Source organism: Ranitomeya variabilis, chromosome 2 (genome assembly GCF_051348905.1).
Source record: "Ranitomeya variabilis isolate aRanVar5 chromosome 2, aRanVar5.hap1, whole genome shotgun sequence".
NCBI lineage: Eukaryota > Metazoa > Chordata > Amphibia > Anura > Dendrobatidae > Ranitomeya > Ranitomeya variabilis.
This window is the reverse complement of record NC_135233.1, coordinates 230,642,386-230,660,883: the sequence shown is the minus strand read 5'-3', so window position 1 is coordinate 230,660,883 and position 18,498 is coordinate 230,642,386. Positions and strand designations below refer to the sequence as shown.

Sequence of the window (18,498 nt, the reverse complement as noted above, 5' to 3'; positions counted from 1 at the left end):
AGAGTCCAACTTATCTAGTAGTTGTCTAGGAGCAGGAACAAGCACAGAGAGGCTTCTGATAACATTGTTGACCGGCAAGCAACTAACAGAGCAGCAAGGTTATATAGCGACTCCCACATCTTGATGGGAACAGGTGAACAGAGAAGATGAAGACACCAGTTCAATTCCACCAGTAGCCACCGGGGGAGCCCAGAATCCAAATTCACAACACTGGATATGATGGGAGATGTGTCATGTTTCTCACGATTATTGTGCGAGAGAAGCCCTGCATAGTCATAGTCACCAGCTTTCCCAGGCTCCTGAAAAGAGTGAAGGAAGGATTGCTCCTACTCTCGCTAACCCGGCCAATTCATATTTTATTTTCCAAGTGCTGATAAAAACACATAATAATACAGGATCTGTCAACAACTGCTTGCTGATGATTTCCACATAACAACAATAGAAACAATTCTAACTATGTTGGTTCATTAACACAAAATGGTCTCCTACCTTATAATTTAGTGACGGTGGTGAACACGTCACCCACACAGCTGTATAAATCAGGATAAACGTGTTACACGAGTAATGCCGGTAGAGATGACTACCAAACATGGAGGATCTGCGACATCAGTTGTCACTGGCTGGATCAGTCATCGCTCGTGACGATCTGACGAGGAAGGCTTGTCACACTGGTAGGACAGGGAAGCCGTCACCCTCACATGAAGGGGTGCATGCCACCATCACCCGCCACCCTTACCCACGGCAGGGCCGGCTCCAGGCTCATCAGGGCCCTATGGCCACTCTTCACTTTTGATTCCTCCTTCTCCCCTTCCTAGATGTTCGGCCCATAGCGCTTTATGAGGATTGTCTTTTTTGCATGGTACAAGTGTGACACCCCAGGGTCCAGATTGTCACAGTGGCATTGCTTTCCTCACGGGGAGAGTGATGTCACGCTTGGAAGCGAAGGAGGATCTTCTCTATCAGGTATACACAAACGTGCAATATGTTCACACTCCAGGCCAGAAGGGGGAGCTCTGATCCAGCTTATGGGTGGCTCCCCTATATATATATTATGGTCTGGAGGGAAAGTTAGAGAGTTAGTGTCAGACAGCAGACTTCTGGAAGAGTCTGAGGCAGAAAGACGTGTGAGGGGCCGTGCAGCCAGAGGTGCTGCAGCTCCAGAATTGAGAGAATACGGAGAGAACAGTTTGTAGAGAGCGTGCAGGAGAGCGAAGCACAGTAGAGTGACAACTGGAGAGAATAGCTGCAACTGGGCTACCTCCCTACAGAGCGCACATTCTGGTAGCCGGAAGACCGAGGTTGTGTCAGACTCTAGGAGGCACAGCAGAAATGGGCAGGACAGCTGGACTACACGTCACCTGTCCACCCTAATACCCAGGAGACACAGTGGCGCATAGAGCACGGGTCATGATAGAGACCCTGTATAAAGGCTCGAGCCATCTGTCATACGGGTGTGTGTCCCACCTTTAGGGAGGACAGAGAGAACTGTGAGGACCTTGACAGAAGCCACAGGCAGTGAGGAACTACAATACCACCGTGCTATGAGGAAGGCTTTTAACTCCACCTGTTAAAGGCGACTCTGAACTCGCTTCCAAGCTGGCCGCACCCTGCCTGTACCTGTAATCTGGTGCCCTGGACTGCGGTTGCCTGCTACCATCAGTAAAGCAGGTAGAGAGACTGCAAATCGATGTCCTCTGTTTCTTACCGCACCACCCACCATCTTCATCTACCAACCGGAAGCCCTGGGGACCCAGCTTCACCTGTGGGAAGTTATACCATCTTAGCTGCCATACCATCACCCCAGAGGACCCCTTTAAGCAGCGTCTGTCCCCACTGACCAAATACCACAGGTGACGTCACGAACACAAACTTTATTCAAAACCCCTTTAAAGACTTTTCCCTTAACATGGGCTCCCACATCCCCTTAGGTACCGGACCCGGTACTGAGTACCCCACGGCCCTGGCTAGCGTTCCACAAGCTGCAGTTTTCCCAACTACCATTTTGTATCCACTTTCTGATCTCTTTTTGCTTTATATTTTTAAGGAGGCAAAGTGACCAAAAATCAGTGCAATTGTGATGTTTTTTTTCATTTAGGCATTGACTAAATAAAATACATATGACATTTTATTAGTTCAGACGATTCCCCACGAGGAGGAACCAAATGTGTTCATTAATAAATGTATATTCTGTATTTATTTATTTTTTTATTACCGTACTTTTATTGGTCCCCGTGAGACTTGAGCCGGTGATCACTTGTGATACAATGTGATATTGTAAAATGACTGATCTCCTATGAACCCCAGACACAGGCGGGTACAAACATGACGGGCACGGGGTCGTACAGAAGACCCATGGCAACACCATCCGCTCCCCATTTCTAACCGCTTAAATGCTGGTGTCACCATTAACAGCAGCGTCTAAGGGGTTAAGCAGCTGTGATCAGAGCCACGTCACACATGCAATATGCCCGGGGACGAGTGGCCCCTAGGTGCAGCGGATTATAGCACACGCAGGGCTTGAAAACCACCACAACACTATTCAGTGTAATGAAGTCCAAAAAGACAAAGATACATTGCAAAATATTTATTAATAATTACATAAGAAATATGACAGGAACATGGCTAAAACGTGACAGATTGCCTCAAACAGCGGTGGGAGAGCATGTAACCGCCCATAGGAAACAGCATTAAATTGCCAATAACAGTGGGCAAAACATCAGTTCACAATGATAGCGTCCCCAGTCACATACCTAGTGGCGCAGGAAGGTACACACTCACTCCACCGCTCTCCCCAACGCGCGTTTCGGAAGTCAAAAACTTCCTTCCTCAGGGGGAGGATCTAGTTTAGATCTCAGTGTGTCCGTAATTGTCCTAATATCTGCTATGGGGTATATACATATATATTTCTCTGATATTATACGTTAATATGCTGCATTTCCCTGGCTATATGTGTTTTTCCTTTTATTACACACGCAGGGCTTGCCAGGTGCTGATGCCAATCTGCTCGGTCAGGCAGCAATACCAGTCACAGCCCACGGACAAGAGTGGCACTGTTTGTAAAATCACATTCTAGTTTCCTTTTTGAATGGTATTCCCATCCTATAAAGTGATGACCCCCACGGACCCTACAATTGTTTCGGACATCTCCCTTTTTTAAGTTTTCCCTGCACAGCAAGCCTCCCTGACCAACAGGCTACACAAGGAACTGCAGCTGGTGCAATTCACTGGGATAAGGGCTAATGCCCGAGTTTCCCGCACAGGGGCCCCAATTTTAAATGTTGCTGAGAAACATTGGGGTAATAATATAACATTTCTTAGGCCAAATTCGAAGTCATGGTGTATAGCCGGGGCCTGGCGATGCGGAGTCATGGTGTATAGCCAGGGCCTGGAGATGAGGAGTCATGGTGTATAGCCAGGGCCTGGAGATGAGGAGTCATGGTGTATAGCCGGGGCCTGGAGATGAGGAATCATGGTGTATAGCAAGAGCCTGGTGATGCGGAGTCATGGAGTATAGCCGGGGCCTGGAGATGAGGAGTCATGGTGTATAGCCGGGGCCTGGCGATGCGGAGTCAATATGTATAGCCGGGGCCTGGAGATGAGGAGTCATGGTGTATAGCTAGAGCCTCGTGATGCAGAGTCATGGTATATAGCCGGGGCCTGGAGATGCAGAGTCATGGTGTATAGCCGGGGCCTAGAGATGAGGAGTCATGGTGTATAGCCAGAGCCTGGTGATGTGGAGTCATGGTGTATAGCCGGGGCCTGGAGATGCGGAGTCATGGTGTATAGGCGGGGCCTGGGGATGCGGAGTCATGGTGTATAGCCAGAGCCTGGTGATGCGGAGTCATGGTGTATAGCTGGGGCCTGGCGATGAGGAGTCATGGTGTATAGCCGGGGCCTGGTGATGCGGAGTCATGGTGTATAGCCGGGGCCTGGCGATGCGGAGTCATGGTGTATAGCCGGGGCCTGGCGATGCGGAGTCATGGTGTCTAGCCGGGGCCTGGCGATGAGGAGTCATGGTGTCTAGCCGGGGCCTGGCGATGCGGAGTCATGGTGTCTAGCCGGGGCCTGGCGATGAGGAGTCATGGTGTATAGCCGTGGCCTGGCTATGAGGAGTCATAGTGTTTAGCCGGGGCCTGGCGATACAGAGTCATGGTGTATAGCCGGGGCCTGGCAATGCGGAGTCATGGTGTCTAGCCGGGGCCTGGCGATGCGGAGTCATGGTGTATAGCCGGGGCCTGGCAATGCAGAGTCATGGTGTCTAGCTGAGGCCTGGCGATGCGAAGTCATGGTGTCTAGCCGGGGCCTGGCGATGTGGAGTCATGGTGTCTACCCGGGGCCTGGCGATGAGGAGTCATGGTGTCTAGCCGGGGCCTGGCAATGCGGAGTCATGGTGTATAGCCAGAGCCTGGTGATGCGGAGTCATGGTGTATAGCTAGGGCCTGGCAATGAGGAGTCATGGTGTATAGCCGGGGCCTGGCGATGCGGAGTCATGGTGTATAGCCGGGGCCTGGCGATACGGAGTCATGGTGTATAGCCGGGGCCTGGCGATGCGGAGTCATGGTGTATAGCCGGCACCTGGCGATGCAGAGTCATGGTGTCTAGCTGGGGCCTGGCGATGCGGAGTCATGGTGTATAGCCGGGGCCTGGCAATGCAGAGTCATGGTGTCTAGCTGGGGCCTGGCGATGCGAAGTCATGGTGTCTAGCCGGGGCCTGGCAATACGGAGTCATGGTGTCTACCCGGCGCCTGGTGATGAGGAGTCATGGTGTATAGCCGCTGCCTGGCGATGCGGAGTCTTGGTGTATAGCCGGGGCCTGGCGATGAGGAGTCATGGTGTATAGCTGGGGCCTGGCGATGAAGAGTCATGGTGTATAGCCGGGGCCTGGCGATGCGGAGTCATGGTGTATAGCCGGGGCCTGGCGATGCAAAGTCATGGTGTATAGCCGCTGCCTGGCGATGCGGAATCATGGTGTATAGCCGGGGCCTGGAGATGAGGAGTCAAGGTGTATAGCCGTGGCCTGGCCATGAGGAGTCATGGTGTATAGCCGGGGCCTGGCAATACGGAGTCATGGTGTATAGCCACTGCCTGGCGATGCGGAGCCATGGTGTATAGCCAGGGCCTGGAGATGAGGAGTCATGGTGTATAGCCGTGGCCTGGCTATGAGGAGTCATGGTGTATAGCCGGGCCCTGGCGATGCGGAGTCATGGTGTACAGCCAGGGCCTGGCGATGCGGAGTCATGGTGTCTAGCCGGGGCCTGGCGATGCGGAGTCATGGTGTACAGCCGGGGCCTGGCAATGCGGATTCATGGTGTACAGCCGGGGCCTGGCGATGCGGACTCATGGTGTCTACCCGGGGCCTGGCGATGAGGAGTCATGGTGTCTAGCCGGGGCCTGGCGATGAGGAGTCATGGTGTATAGCCGCTGCCTGGCGATGCGGAGTCATGGTGTATAGCCGGGGCCTGGCGATGAGGAGTCACGGTGTATAGCCGTGGCCTGGTGATGAAGAGTCATGGTGTATAGCCGGGGCCTGGCGATGAGGAGTCATGGTGTACAGCCGGGGCCTGGCGATGAGGAGTCATGGTGTCTAGCCGGGGCCTGGCGATGTGGAGTCATGGTGTATAGCCGGGGCCTGGCAATGAGGAGTCATGGTGTACAGCCGTGGCCTGGCGATGAGGAGTCACGGTGTATAGCCGCTGCCTGGCGATGAGGAGTCACGGTGTATAGCCGGGGCCTGGCGATGAGTCACGGTGTATAGCCGTTGCCTGGCGATGTGGAGTCATGGTGTACAGCCGGGGCCTGGCGATGAGGAGTCATGGTGTATAGCCGGGGCCTGGTGATGAGGAGTCACGGTGTATAGCCGGGGCCTGGCGATGAGGAGTCACGGTGTATAGCCGGGGCCTGGCGATGTGGAGTCATGGTGTATAGCCGGGGCCTGGCGATGAGGAGTCATGGTGTACAGCCGGGGCCTGGCGATGAGGAGTCATGGTGTCTAGCCGGGGCCTGGCGATGTGGAGTCATGGTGTATAGCCGGGGCCTGGCGATGAGGAGTCATGGTGTACAGCCGTGGCCTGGCGATGAGGAGTCACGGTGTATAGCCGGGGCCTGGCGATGAGTCACGGTGTATAGCCGTTGCCTGGCGATGTGGAGTCATGGTGTACAGCCGGGGCCTGGCGATGAGGAGTCATGGTGTATAGCCGGGGCCTGGTGATGAGGAGTCACGGTGTATAGCCGGGGCCTGGCGATGAGGAGTCACGGTGTATAGCCGGGGCCTGGCGATGAGGAGTCATGGTGTATAGCCGGTGCCTGGCGATGAGGAGTCACGGTGTATAGCCAGGGCCTGGCGATGTGGAGTCACGGTGTATAGCCGGGGCCAGGTGATGAGGAGTCATTGATGAGGAGTCATGGTGTACAGCCGGGGCCTGGCGATGAGGAGTCACGGTGTATAGCCGGGGCCTGGCGATGTGGAGTCATGGTGTACAGCCGGGGCCTGGCGATGAGGAGTCATGGTGTATAGCCGGGGCCTGGCGATGCGGAGTCATGGTGTACAGCCGGGGCCTGGCGATGCGGAGTCATGGTGTCTAGCCGGGGCCTGGCGATGCGGAGTCATGGTGTACAGCCGGGGCCTGGCGATGAGGAGTCATGGTGTATAGCCGGGGCCTGGCGATGCGGATTCATGGTGTCTAGCCGGGGCCTGGCGATGCGGAGTCATGGTGTATAGCTGGGGCCTAGCCGGGGCCTGGCGATGCGGAGTCATGGTGTACAGCCGGGGCCTGGCGATGAGGAGTCATGGTGTACAGCCGGGGCCTGGCGATGAGGAGTCATGGTGTCTAGCCGGGGCCTGGCGATGTGGAGTCATGGTGTATAGCCGGGGCCTGGCGATGAGGAGTCATGGTGTACAGCCGTGGCCTGGCGATGAGGAGTCATGGTGTATAGCCGGGGCCTGGCGATGAAGAGTCACGGTGTATAGCCGCTGCCTGGCGATGAGGAGTCACGGTGTATAGCCGGGGCCTGGGGATGAGGAGTCACGGTGTATAGCCGGGGCCTGGCGATGAGGAGTCACGGTGTATAGCCGGGGCCTGGCGATGTGGAGTCATGGTGTACAGCCGGGGCCTGGCGATGAGGAGTCATGGTGTACAGCCGGGGCCTGGCGATGAGGAGTCATGGTGTATAGCCGCTGCCTGGCGATGAGGAGTCATGGTGTATAGCCGGGGCCTGGCGATGTGGAGTCATGGTGTATAGCCGGGGCCTGGCGATGAGGAGTCATGGTGTATAGCCGCTGCCTGGCGATGAGGAGTCATGGTGTATAGCCGGGGCCTGGCGATGTGGAGTCATGGTGTATAGCCGGGGCCTGGCGATGAGGAGTCATGGTGTATAGCCGGGGCCTGGCGATGAGGAGTCATGGTGTATAGCCGGGGCCTGGCGATGAGGAGTCATGGTGTACAGCCGGGGCCTGGCGATGAGGAGTCATGGTGTATAGCCGGGGCCTGGCGATGTGGAGTCATGGTGTATAGCCGGGGCCTGGCGATGAGGAGTCATGGTGTATAGCCGGGGCCTGGCGATGAGGAGTCATGGTGTACAGCCGGGGCCTGGCGATGAGGAGTCATGGTGTATAGCCGGGGCCTGGCGATGTGGAGTCATGGTGTATAGCCGGGGCCTGGCGATGAGGAGTCATGGTGTATAGCCGGGGCCTGGCGATGAGGAGTCATGGTGTACAGCCGGGGCCTGGCGATGAGGAGTCATGGTGTCTAGCCGGGGCCTGGCGATGAGGAGTCATGGTGTATAGCCGGGGCCTGGCGATGCGGAGTCATGGTGTCTAGCCGGGGCCTGGCGATGAGGAGTCATGGTGTATAGCCGCTGCCTGGCGATGAGGAGTCATGGTGTATAGCCGGGGCCTGGCGATGAGGAGTCATGGTGTATAGCCGGGGCCTGGCGATGAGGAGTCATGGTGTACAGCCGGGGCCTGGCGATGAGGAGTCATGGTGTATAGCCGGGGCCTGGCGATGTGGAGTCATGGTGTATAGCCGGGGCCTGGCGATGAGGAGTCATGGTGTATAGCCGGGGCCTGGCGATGAGGAGTCATGGTGTACAGCCGGGGCCTGGCGATGAGGAGTCATGGTGTCTAGCCGGGGCCTGGCGATGAGGAGTCATGGTGTATAGCCGGGGCCTGGCGATGCGGAGTCATGGTGTCTAGCCGGGGCCTGGCGATGAGGAGTCATGGTGTATAGCCGCTGCCTGGCGATGAGGAGTCATGGTGTATAGCCGCTGCCTGGCGATGCGGAGTCATGGTGTATAGCCGGGGCCTGGCGATGAGGAGTCATGGTGTATAGCCGGGGCCTGGCGATGTGGAGTCATGGTGTATAGCCGGGGCCTGGCAATGTGGAGTCATGGTGTACAGCCGCTGCCTGGCGATGAGGAGTCATGGTGTATAGCCAGGGCCTGGCGATGAGGAGTCATGGTGTATAGCCGGGGCCTGACGATGCGGAGTCATGGTGTACAGCCGCTGCCTGGCGATGCGGAGTCATGGTGTATAGCCGGGGCCTGGCGATGAGGAGTCATGGTGTATAGCCGCTGCCTGGCGATGCGGAGTCATGGTGTATAGCCGGGGCCTGGCGATGAGGAGTCATGGTGTATAGCCGGGGCCTGGCGATGAGGAGTCATGGTGTATAGCCGCTGCCTGGCGATGTGGAGTCATGGTGTATAGCCGGGGCCTGGCGATGTGGAGTCATGGTGTACAGCCGCTGCCTGGCGATGAGGAGTCATGGTGTATAGCCGGGGCCTGGCGATGAGGAGTCATGGTGTACAGCCGGGGCCTGGCGATGAGGAGTCATGGTGTCTAGCCGGGGCCTGGCGATGAGGAGTCATGGTGTATAGCCGGGGCCTGGCGATGCGGAGTCATGGTGTCTAGCCGGGGCCTGGCGATGAGGAGTCATGGTGTATAGCCGCTGCCTGGCGATGAGGAGTCATGGTGTATAGCCGGGGCCTGGCGATGAGGAGTCATGGTGTATAGCCGGGGCCTGGCGATGAGGAGTCATGGTGTACAGCCGGGGCCTGGCGATGAGGAGTCATGGTGTATAGCCGGGGCCTGGCGATGTGGAGTCATGGTGTATAGCCGGGGCCTGGCGATGAGGAGTCATGGTGTATAGCCAGGGCCTGGCGATGAGGAGTCATGGTGTACAGCCGGGGCCTGGCGATGAGGAGTCATGGTGTCTAGCCGGGGCCTGGCGATGAGGAGTCATGGTGTATAGCCGGGGCCTGGCGATGCGGAGTCATGGTGTCTAGCCGGGGCCTGGCGATGAGGAGTCATGGTGTATAGCCGCTGCCTGGCGATGCGGAGTCATGGTGTATAGCCGGGGCCTGGCGATGAGGAGTCATGGTGTATAGCCGGGGCCTGGCGATGTGGAGTCATGGTGTATAGCCGGGGCCTGGCAATGTGGAGTCATGGTGTACAGCCGCTGCCTGGCGATGAGGAGTCATGGTGTATAGCCGGGGCCTGGCGATGAGGAGTCATGGTGTATAGCCGGGGCCTGACGATGCGGAGTCATGGTGTACAGCCGCTGCCTGGCGATGCGGAGTCATGGTGTATAGCCGGGGCCTGGCGATGAGGAGTCATGGTGTATAGCCGCTGCCTGGCGATGCGGAGTCATGGTGTATAGCCGGGGCCTGGCGATGAGGAGTCATGGTGTATAGCCGGGGCCTGGCGATGAGGAGTCATGGTGTATAGCCGCTGCCTGGCGATGTGGAGTCATGGTGTATAGCCGGGGCCTGGCGATGTGGAGTCATGGTGTACAGCCGCTGCCTGGCGATGAGGAGTCATGGTGTATAGCCGGGGCCTGGCGATGAGGAGTCATGGTGTACAGCCGGGGCCTGGCGATGAGGAGTCATGGTGTCTAGCCGGGGCCTGGCGATGAGGAGTCATGGTGTATAGCCGGGGCCTGGCGATGCGGAGTCATGGTGTCTAGCCGGGGCCTGGCGATGAGGAGTCATGGTGTATAGCCGCTGCCTGGCGATGAGGAGTCATGGTGTATAGCCGGGGCCTGGCGATGAGGAGTCATGGTGTATAGCCGGGGCCTGGCGATGAGGAGTCATGGTGTACAGCCGGGGCCTGGCGATGAGGAGTCATGGTGTATAGCCGGGGCCTGGCGATGTGGAGTCATGGTGTATAGCCGGGGCCTGGCGATGAGGAGTCATGGTGTATAGCCGGGGCCTGGCGATGAGGAGTCATGGTGTACAGCCGGGGCCTGGCGATGAGGAGTCATGGTGTCTAGCCGGGGCCTGGCGATGAGGAGTCATGGTGTATAGCCGGGGCCTGGCGATGCGGAGTCATGGTGTCTAGCCGGGGCCTGGCGATGAGGAGTCATGGTGTATAGCCGCTGCCTGGCGATGCGGAGTCATGGTGTATAGCCGGGGCCTGGCGATGAGGAGTCATGGTGTATAGCCGGGGCCTGGCGATGTGGAGTCATGGTGTATAGCCGGGGCCTGACGATGCGGAGTCATGGTGTACAGCCGCTGCCTGGCGATGCGGAGTCATGGTGTATAGCCGGGGCCTGGCGATGCGGAGTCATGGTGTACAGCCGCTGCCTGGCGATGCGGAGTCATGGTGTATAGCCGGGGCCTGGCGATGAGGAGTCATGGTGTATAGCCGCTGCCTGGCGATGCGGAGTCATGGTGTCTAGCCGGGGCCTGGCGATGCGGAGTCATGGGGTACAGCCGGGGCCTGGCGATGAGGAGTCATGGTGTCTAGCCGGGGCCTGGCGATGCGGAGTCATGGGGTACAGCCGGGGCCTGGCGATGAGGAGTCATGGTGTATAGCCGGGGCCTGGCGATGAGGAGTCATGGTGTCTAGCCGGGGCCTGGCGATGCGGAGTCATGGTGTATAGCCGGGCCCTGGCGATGCGGAGTCATGGTGTCTAGCCGGGGCCTGGCGATGCGGAGTCATGGTGTACAGCCAGGGCCTGGCGATGCGGAGTCATGGTGTATAGCCGGGGCCTGGCGCAGGCGCTTGGCAACATATTGCCACAGAGATCTATATGGACTTAGTCTTCAATACCCTTAGGCACCAATCAGATTTTAGCTCACATTTCCCCCCCCCCCCCTTGGGCACATGAAATCAGAATCTGATTGGCTGCCACGTAACTCTCCCTTTTGTACTGGCTGAGCAGAGTTCTTGCACTGAGCTTGTGAAGTGTGGCAGGTCAGGGGTGTAATAGCCAATGGGACAGGACTCCGGTGAGAGCGACACCGTATACATGGGCCTCGGGGTACGAGGGGAGGAACCAAAGCGTTGGACTCTGCGGGGAGGCTTTTCCAGGTAACACTCGGTCCCTGGTAACCGGCGCCGCGTTGCTAAGCAGGCAGGGAGTCGGCAGCAGCAGGTGGCGGGAGAATGAAGCGGCCCCGGGGGCGGCAGGAGGAGCTGTGCGGGGTAACTTCCCTTCCTTCATGTGTATAGTGTGTGACTACGACCCTCACCATCCCGGCCTCGGTGATTGCGGTGGGCGTTCTCTCCTGTTTATACGTCAGTTGTCTGCTCTCTTACACCGGTTCCTATTTTCTGTGTATCCTATATATAATGGCCTCTCCTGCGCCATATTGTATCAGCACGTGACGTCATGTTCGCAGTCGTTCCTCCAGTCATATATTCAGGGCGATTGTGTGGCGAAACGGAAGTGAATGGTGCAAGGTGCCGCAACCACAGCGGGCAACTTCTAAAAAGCCGTGTTTTTGCGACTTGTTTGCGGCGGTTGCATTGCCATTCTGTCCGCTGCGTTTCGCTGGCCCATAGGAATGGGTTCGGGTACGTGCTCACGATCAGTAACACTGCGGGTATGACACTGTGTATTTATGCAGATGTTACAGCATAGTGGATGGGATTTCAAAAATGCCCGTGCCCACTGTGCGTGCACAAACGCCTGCAGATCACCCGCGGAGACGGACATGCGGTGCTTCTCTCCAGACTGCAGCACCTCAACTTAGGTTGCGAAGACGTTCAGTCTCCACAAGAGAAATGACATCAATAGAATGTACTGGACGCGGTGAATCCACACGATTCAGTGAACACATGCAGAATCACCTGCGTTCAATAGACGGCAGCACTTTGGACGGAGCGGACATGTGTTGCTACTGCCGCATCATGTGCCCCCGGCCTTAGTGCCATCTCGGGCAGCAGCCGGAGGATACATGTCGGTCTGCACTGCCGCTCCCCATAGAGATCTTGCTCCTTGCTGTTCTCCACATAAATTGACCACGAGTTGTTTTTTGTTTGTTTACAGGTTGCGGTTATTTATTAGGTCTAGGACACATCGCACATGATGGGAGTTGTGTGGCCCTAGACTCAGGATAAGGCCTGACGGTGCGGCTGCGGCCGACCCACCTTCCCTATGGCAATAGTCGGTTGCCACGCTGTCACCGTCTGGCCGTGTCCTTTCTCTGCCATTATATGCTTGTTGTTACAATGTACCATTTTGTTGTCTTCCCGTGTAGCAAAGGGGCTGTAGTGCCCCCGTCAGGGACCAGGTATGACTTCTTCCTCTACTCCATCTGCATTCTTCATATTTCCAGACTATGTCCTCTCATAGAAGCGATTTCTGCACTTTTAGGGAATTGCTATTTAAGCAATGGGAGCATGTTTAAAGGGAACCTGTCTCACCCCCCCCCCAGGCGTTTTTAACTAAAAGAGCCACCTCGTGCAGCAGTAATGCTGCATTCTGACAAGGTGGCTCTTTTAGTTCTGGGTGCTGCAACTGCTGAAATAATCAGTTTTGTCATTTGTTATAAATACCTTGTCTTCAGTCAAGGAGGCAGGCCTTTCCCCAGCCGTCACTCACATCTTCTTGGCGCCGGGAGCCACCCCCTCGCCGCTGTTTTGAAATGATCCGGTGCCTGCGCTCTTTTCTTCTGCCTTGGGCAGGCGCAGTGAGTGCTGCCCGTCTGTCCTCATATGCAGTCCAGCTGACTGTGCCTGTGCGGCCGCCCTGCTTGTGAATCCCAGCCCCGCAATGTGAATAAATCAGAAGACACTGCGGGGCTGGGAATCACAGGCAATGCGGCCGCCCCCTAGAGGAGTGAAGTGTCAGCTGCCCCTTTGCTAATGTTTTTATCCAGCTGTAAATCTTATTCTTTAAGCCAAGCTACTCCTCCCTGTTATCAGCCAGGCTGACTGTAGTCATAATAATAATCTTTTTATTTATATAGCGCCAACATATTCCGCAGCGCTTTACAGCTTAAGAGTTTAAAACACAACAGTCATAAGTAACAACGTTAACAATACAATAACTAAAGCACAATAAGACGACCCTGCTCGTGAGAGCTTACAATCTACAGTCTTCCGTAGTCTTCTTCACATGTATAATAGACTAAAAATCCAGACACCCCCCCCCCCCCATCCTCCCGTTCCTAAACCATTAATTTATGTCCAATGCTGAGAAACCCCCTCCAGAGACACCTCCATCATATGACCGATCTCACCCCCTGAGGCTTATTATACGATACGCTGATGACTATCGGCTGTGGCCCTTTTAAATCCATGTCCTCGGCCTTATGACACGGTGTAAATACCTCAGGCCACACTGGACCCTCTTCTCCCCTTAGGGGACATCCCGGTAGGCTTGCGTCAGTCGGACTGACACCCTTTATCCTAATGAGGCTTGCCATCTCCCTTGGAGACTTAATGCCAAGAATCAGGACAGGTGAGCAGGCGCCACATTCTCCTTTCTCCTCTGTAATAATTCTTTGCAAGATCACTAAGAGACCCCCTCCGAATATGAAGGGGACAATCTGTAAACACATGAGAGCATTTATATATCCGGCTAGTCTGTAATCTGCTTAGCCTGGAAGGAAGATTGTAATATATCCAGCGATAATTATCTATCTATCTATCTATCTATCTATCTATCTATCTATCTATCTATCTATCTATCTATCTATCTATCTATCTATCTATCTACAGTAATAAATATATTGGTAATGGTATTAATCCGTGGCTCTTCTCCTCCACTGACGTGGATGTCTAGGAGGCACATTCTCACCTCAGCATTGAAGATGAGGGGTCCCTTGTATTGTTATGCCATGTTAGTTGATGAGTTTTGGGTGAATTTCTGCTTTCGCTATTTGATGTGGAAGAGGAGAGAGGGGGAAACATTAACATGCTGTACACTTCCTTTGTTCTTACCCAATCAGTGACTAGAGCCTGAGGACCAGAGATGATTTGAGGGGTTCAGATGGACATCACTATGATCCATGTGTCAGTGCTGATGGGGGAGCATCTATATGTCTATTACATAGAACCATGACGTTAATGATCCCAGATTACCAGATGTTCATTTCTTATCTTTTCTCCCGGCAGGATTCCTGATGTCTGGACCGTTCTTTCTTCTCCTGCTTATTTCATCCCGTCACTGGTTGGGACAATGGGGAAATTCCAGAGTAAAGTGAAGCGGAACAGCTCTAAATACAGGTAAATGTGATACCAGGAATGGGAAAACCAGAGACCACTGCTCCCTCCTGAGGACAAGCCAAAATGCAGAGGGGAGACTGTGGGGTCTATAAAATAATGATGCTGACCCCCCCCCCACACACACACACACACACACACACACACACACACACACACACACACACACACACACACACACACACACACGGAAAAAGCTTCCATATTTCCTTTTGCTACATTGCATCATGGCCCCATGTGCCCCAAAGTTCTTTAGGAGCAACTGTATCTTATTGGTGCTGACACTGAGGGGAGATCTTTGGTGGGGGCACAGCTAGGTGGTTATGTCTTACTTGCATCCCCCACACTAGTACTGCAGCACTCTGTATATGGCTCCTCCTATAAGCATTATGTATAATCTGTCCTGGTTCACATCATTTCTTCCATGTGCAGGGCTAACAATCACATAGAGGAGAAGTTGCCGATCCACACAATCCCGCAGTACAGTCGGGCCCACAATGACGCCGTCACCTACATCGCTGCTCTGAAATCCGACCTCTGCGTGTCAGGTGGCAAAGACAAGGTAAGTACTTAACTGTGAAGTCACTGAGCACTGGATACTGCGGCGGCCCTGCCTTGTAATTAACACAGCAGGGCTCAGATTCCCGCCTGATGATGGGCAGAGGTTAGGCTTGTTCATTGGCAGATCCCAATCATTTCATTGTGAGCTGTATACAATCTACACAACGAACAGACATTTGCCCAATAATTCCATATCCATGTCCATATTATTTTCTATTCAATCCTTTGTTTCCCTGTTACCCAAGATAAGCAGTGGAAATATCTTTTGGCTGTGTATCCCCCTTTTTATCAAAAGAAAAGACATTCTGCTGAGCCGATCATGTGTGTTAAAGGGTTCAACCAGAATAAGAAAAACATGGCTGCTAACTGATGAAAACAGCTCCACACCTGCCAGCAGGTTGTGTCTGGTATTGCAGCTTTACTGACGTGAATGGAGCTGAGTTGCAATAGCCGGGACACATCACATTCTGTTTTTGGAAGAAAGCAGCCATGTTTTTCTGCTCTAGGGCAGCTGCTTTATTAGGAGCAGGGGTGATATTTGCTGGCTGAATGTACAGCTAAGGTATGTGTTGTGCCTTGTGGTGCACAGAAATGTTTTCCCCTCCCGTCCCCTTTGGGCATTGTACATGCATCACTTTGCCCCATTGCATCGTGGTCATACCATTTGCATGGGTATGGCGACAGCTTCTTAATCAACAGGGTCTGGACGTATCTCAGCTTGCTAAATTTGGGGGAAATGTATAACTGATGCTTTACTATCTTGCAGGCTGTGGTTTTGTCCAATTGGAGAACGGGTAGTGCCTTGAAGAGGTTTGTGGGTCACGAGCGAGAGGTGTCTAAGGTAATTCTGTGCCTATGGAGCGAGATGTGGAAAGCACACATCATATCCACACTGGTGAGAATACAGATGTGTACATTGGGTCGTTTCATGTGTCCACCATACAGATTGCCTGCGTCTTCGGATCCAACCGCATCTTCAGCGCCTCTCGTGATAAGTCCGTCCTCATGTGGGATCTGGACTGTAAGGCTGGCAGTGCCCAGAAGTTCATCGGGCATCACTTAATTGTCACTGGATTGGCAGTGAGCCCCGGTCTGTTCTCGCTCATCCACAATGTTATTCTTATGCTTATATTAGTTGTCACCATCTTTGACTTTCTGTTGCTTGTAGATTGTGCCAAGATGGTGACGGGGTCTCGAGACAACACCCTGTGTAAATGGGATGTGGAGTCCGGGCAGTGTCTGCTCAAAGCTGCCGTGTCCAGAAATCTGGTAAGTTCAGTCCTGTGTTGTAGACTGGACTGAGGTGCTGCAGATAATAACTGTACAGATGGCAGTGCACATCTTAATTATTTCAGCATCATGTCCATCGGACAGGCTGCCACTGTGTGCAGGATCCTGACCTCGACGCTCTGCCCTGTAGGTAACGCACTTATGCTGGCTTCCCGGAGAGTCGTACATCGTCCAGACCTCAGAGGATAAAAGCACCCGGTCAGTAATTCATGTGTACGCAATAGGATGTGATGTCTCACCATGTACAAGCATTATATGTCTGATAAACAGGCAGACTTCAGATCCAGTAATGACCTGCTGGAAGGCCAGGAACTGTGCAGAAAGCAGGGATCTAGGTGCTTATCCCCACACCACTGAAGTCTCACTCAGTTTGTCAGAAAAGAGGTCCACTTGGATGTCTAAATCAATACACCCTCTGTTACTGGTAGTAGTAAAAATAAAAAAGTTTCCTCCTCTTCACTTTCCTACTTGTCAGAGTAGACCCCTCTACTTCCCCAGTTGTCACAGCGGGACCCCTCTACGTCCCCAGTGGGTCACAGCGGGACCCCTCTGCGTCCCCAGTGGGTCACAGCGGGACCCCTCTGCGTCCCCAGTGGGTCACAGCGGGACCCCTCTGCGTCCCCAGTGGGTCACAGCGGGACCCCTCTGCGTCCCCAGTGGGTCACAGCGGGACCCCTCTGCGTCCCCAGTGGGTCACAGCGGGACCCCTCTGCGTCCCCAGTGGGTCACAGCGGGACCCCTCTGCGTCCCCAGTGGGTCACAGCGGGACCCCTCTGCGTCCCCAGTGGGTCACAGCGGGACCCCTCTGCGTCCCCAGTGGGTCACAGCGGGACCCCTCTGCGTCCCCAGTGGGTCACAGCGGGACCCCTCTGCGTCCCCAGTGGGTCACAGCGGGACCCCTCTGCGTCCCCAGTGGGTCACAGCGGGACCCCTCTGCGTCCCCAGTGGGTCACAGCGGGACCCCTCTGCGTCCCCAGTGGGTCACAGCGGGACCCCTCTGCGTCCCCAGTGGGTCACAGCGGGACCCCTCTGCGTCCCCAGTGGGTCACAGCGGGACCCCTCTGCGTCCCCAGTGGGTCACAGCGGGACCCCTCTGCGTCCCCAGTGGGTCACAGCGGGACCCCTCTGCGTCCCCAGTGGGTCACAGCGGGACCCCTCTGCGTCCCCAGTGGGTCACAGCGGGACCCCTCTGCGTCCCCAGTGGGTCACAGCGGGACCCCTCTGCGTCCCCAGTGGGTCACAGCGGGACCCCTCTGCGTCCCCAGTGGGTCACAGCGGGACCCCTCTGCGTCCCCAGTGGGTCACAGCGGGACCCCTCTGCGTCCCCAGTGGGTCACAGCGGGACCCCTCTGCGTCCCCAGTGGGTCACAGCGGGACCCCTCTGCGTCCCCAGTGGGTCACAGCGGGACCCCTCTGCGTCCCCAGTGGGTCACAGCGGGACCCCTCTGCGTCCCCAGTGGGTCACAGCGGGACCCCTCTGCGTCCCCAGTGGGTCACAGCGGGACCCCTCTGCGTCCCCAGTGGGTCACAGCGGGACCCCTCTGCGTCCCCAGTGGGTCACAGCGGGACCCCTCTGCGTCCCCAGTGGGTCACAGCGGGACCCCTCTGCGTCCCCAGTGGGTCACAGCGGGACCCCTCTGCGTCCCCAGTGGGTCACAGCGGGACCCCTCTGCGTCCCCAGTGGGTCACAGCGGGACCCCTCTGCGTCCCCAGTGGGTCACAGCGGGACCCCTCTGCGTCCCCAGTGGGTCACAGCGGGACCCCTCTGCGTCCCCAGTGGGTCACAGCGGGACCCCTCTGCGTCCCCAGTGGGTCACAGCGGGACCCCTCTGCGTCCCCAGTGGGTCACAGCGGGACCCCTCTGCGTCCCCAGTGGGTCACAGCGGGACCCCTCTGCGTCCCCAGTGGGTCACAGCGGGACCCCTCTGCGTCCCCAGTGGGTCACAGCGGGACCCCTCTGCGTCCCCAGTGGGTCACAGCGGGACCCCTCTGCGTCCCCAGTGGGTCACAGCGGGACCCCTCTGCGTCCCCAGTGGGTCACAGCGGGACCCCTCTGCGTCCCCAGTGGGTCACAGCGGGACCCCTCTGCGTCCCCAGTGGGTCACAGCGGGACCCCTCTGCGTCCCCAGTGGGTCACAGCGGGACCCCTCTGCGTCCCCAGTGGGTCACAGCGGGACCCCTCTGCGTCCCCAGTGGGT

General features: G+C 56.1%; 1 protein-coding gene across 6 annotated transcripts in view; it reads left to right on the top strand.

Moving 5' to 3' along the window:
- Positions 1-11,155: 11,155 nt before the first annotated feature.
- Positions 11,156-18,498, top strand: part of WDR31 (WD repeat domain 31) — a 40,012-nt gene continuing 32,669 nt past the window's right edge. For 2 of the 6 annotated variants that reach the window (XM_077283944.1, XM_077283946.1), the window contains exons 1-7: positions 11,164-11,422; positions 14,342-14,452; positions 14,882-15,011; positions 15,777-15,851; positions 15,956-16,100; positions 16,179-16,279; positions 16,431-16,498. In XM_077283944.1, coding sequence (XP_077140059.1) covers positions 14,406-14,452; positions 14,882-15,011; positions 15,777-15,851; positions 15,956-16,100; positions 16,179-16,279; positions 16,431-16,498 — 566 coding nt within the window. In that variant the 5' untranslated portion in view covers positions 11,164-11,422; positions 14,342-14,405. Of the gene's footprint in view, positions 11,492-12,269; positions 12,337-14,341; positions 14,453-14,881; positions 15,012-15,776; positions 15,852-15,955; positions 16,101-16,178; positions 16,280-16,430; positions 16,499-18,498 lie in introns of all 6 variants that reach the window. The other 4 variants (XM_077283947.1, XM_077283941.1, XM_077283942.1 and 1 more) reach the window with 4 other exon arrangements.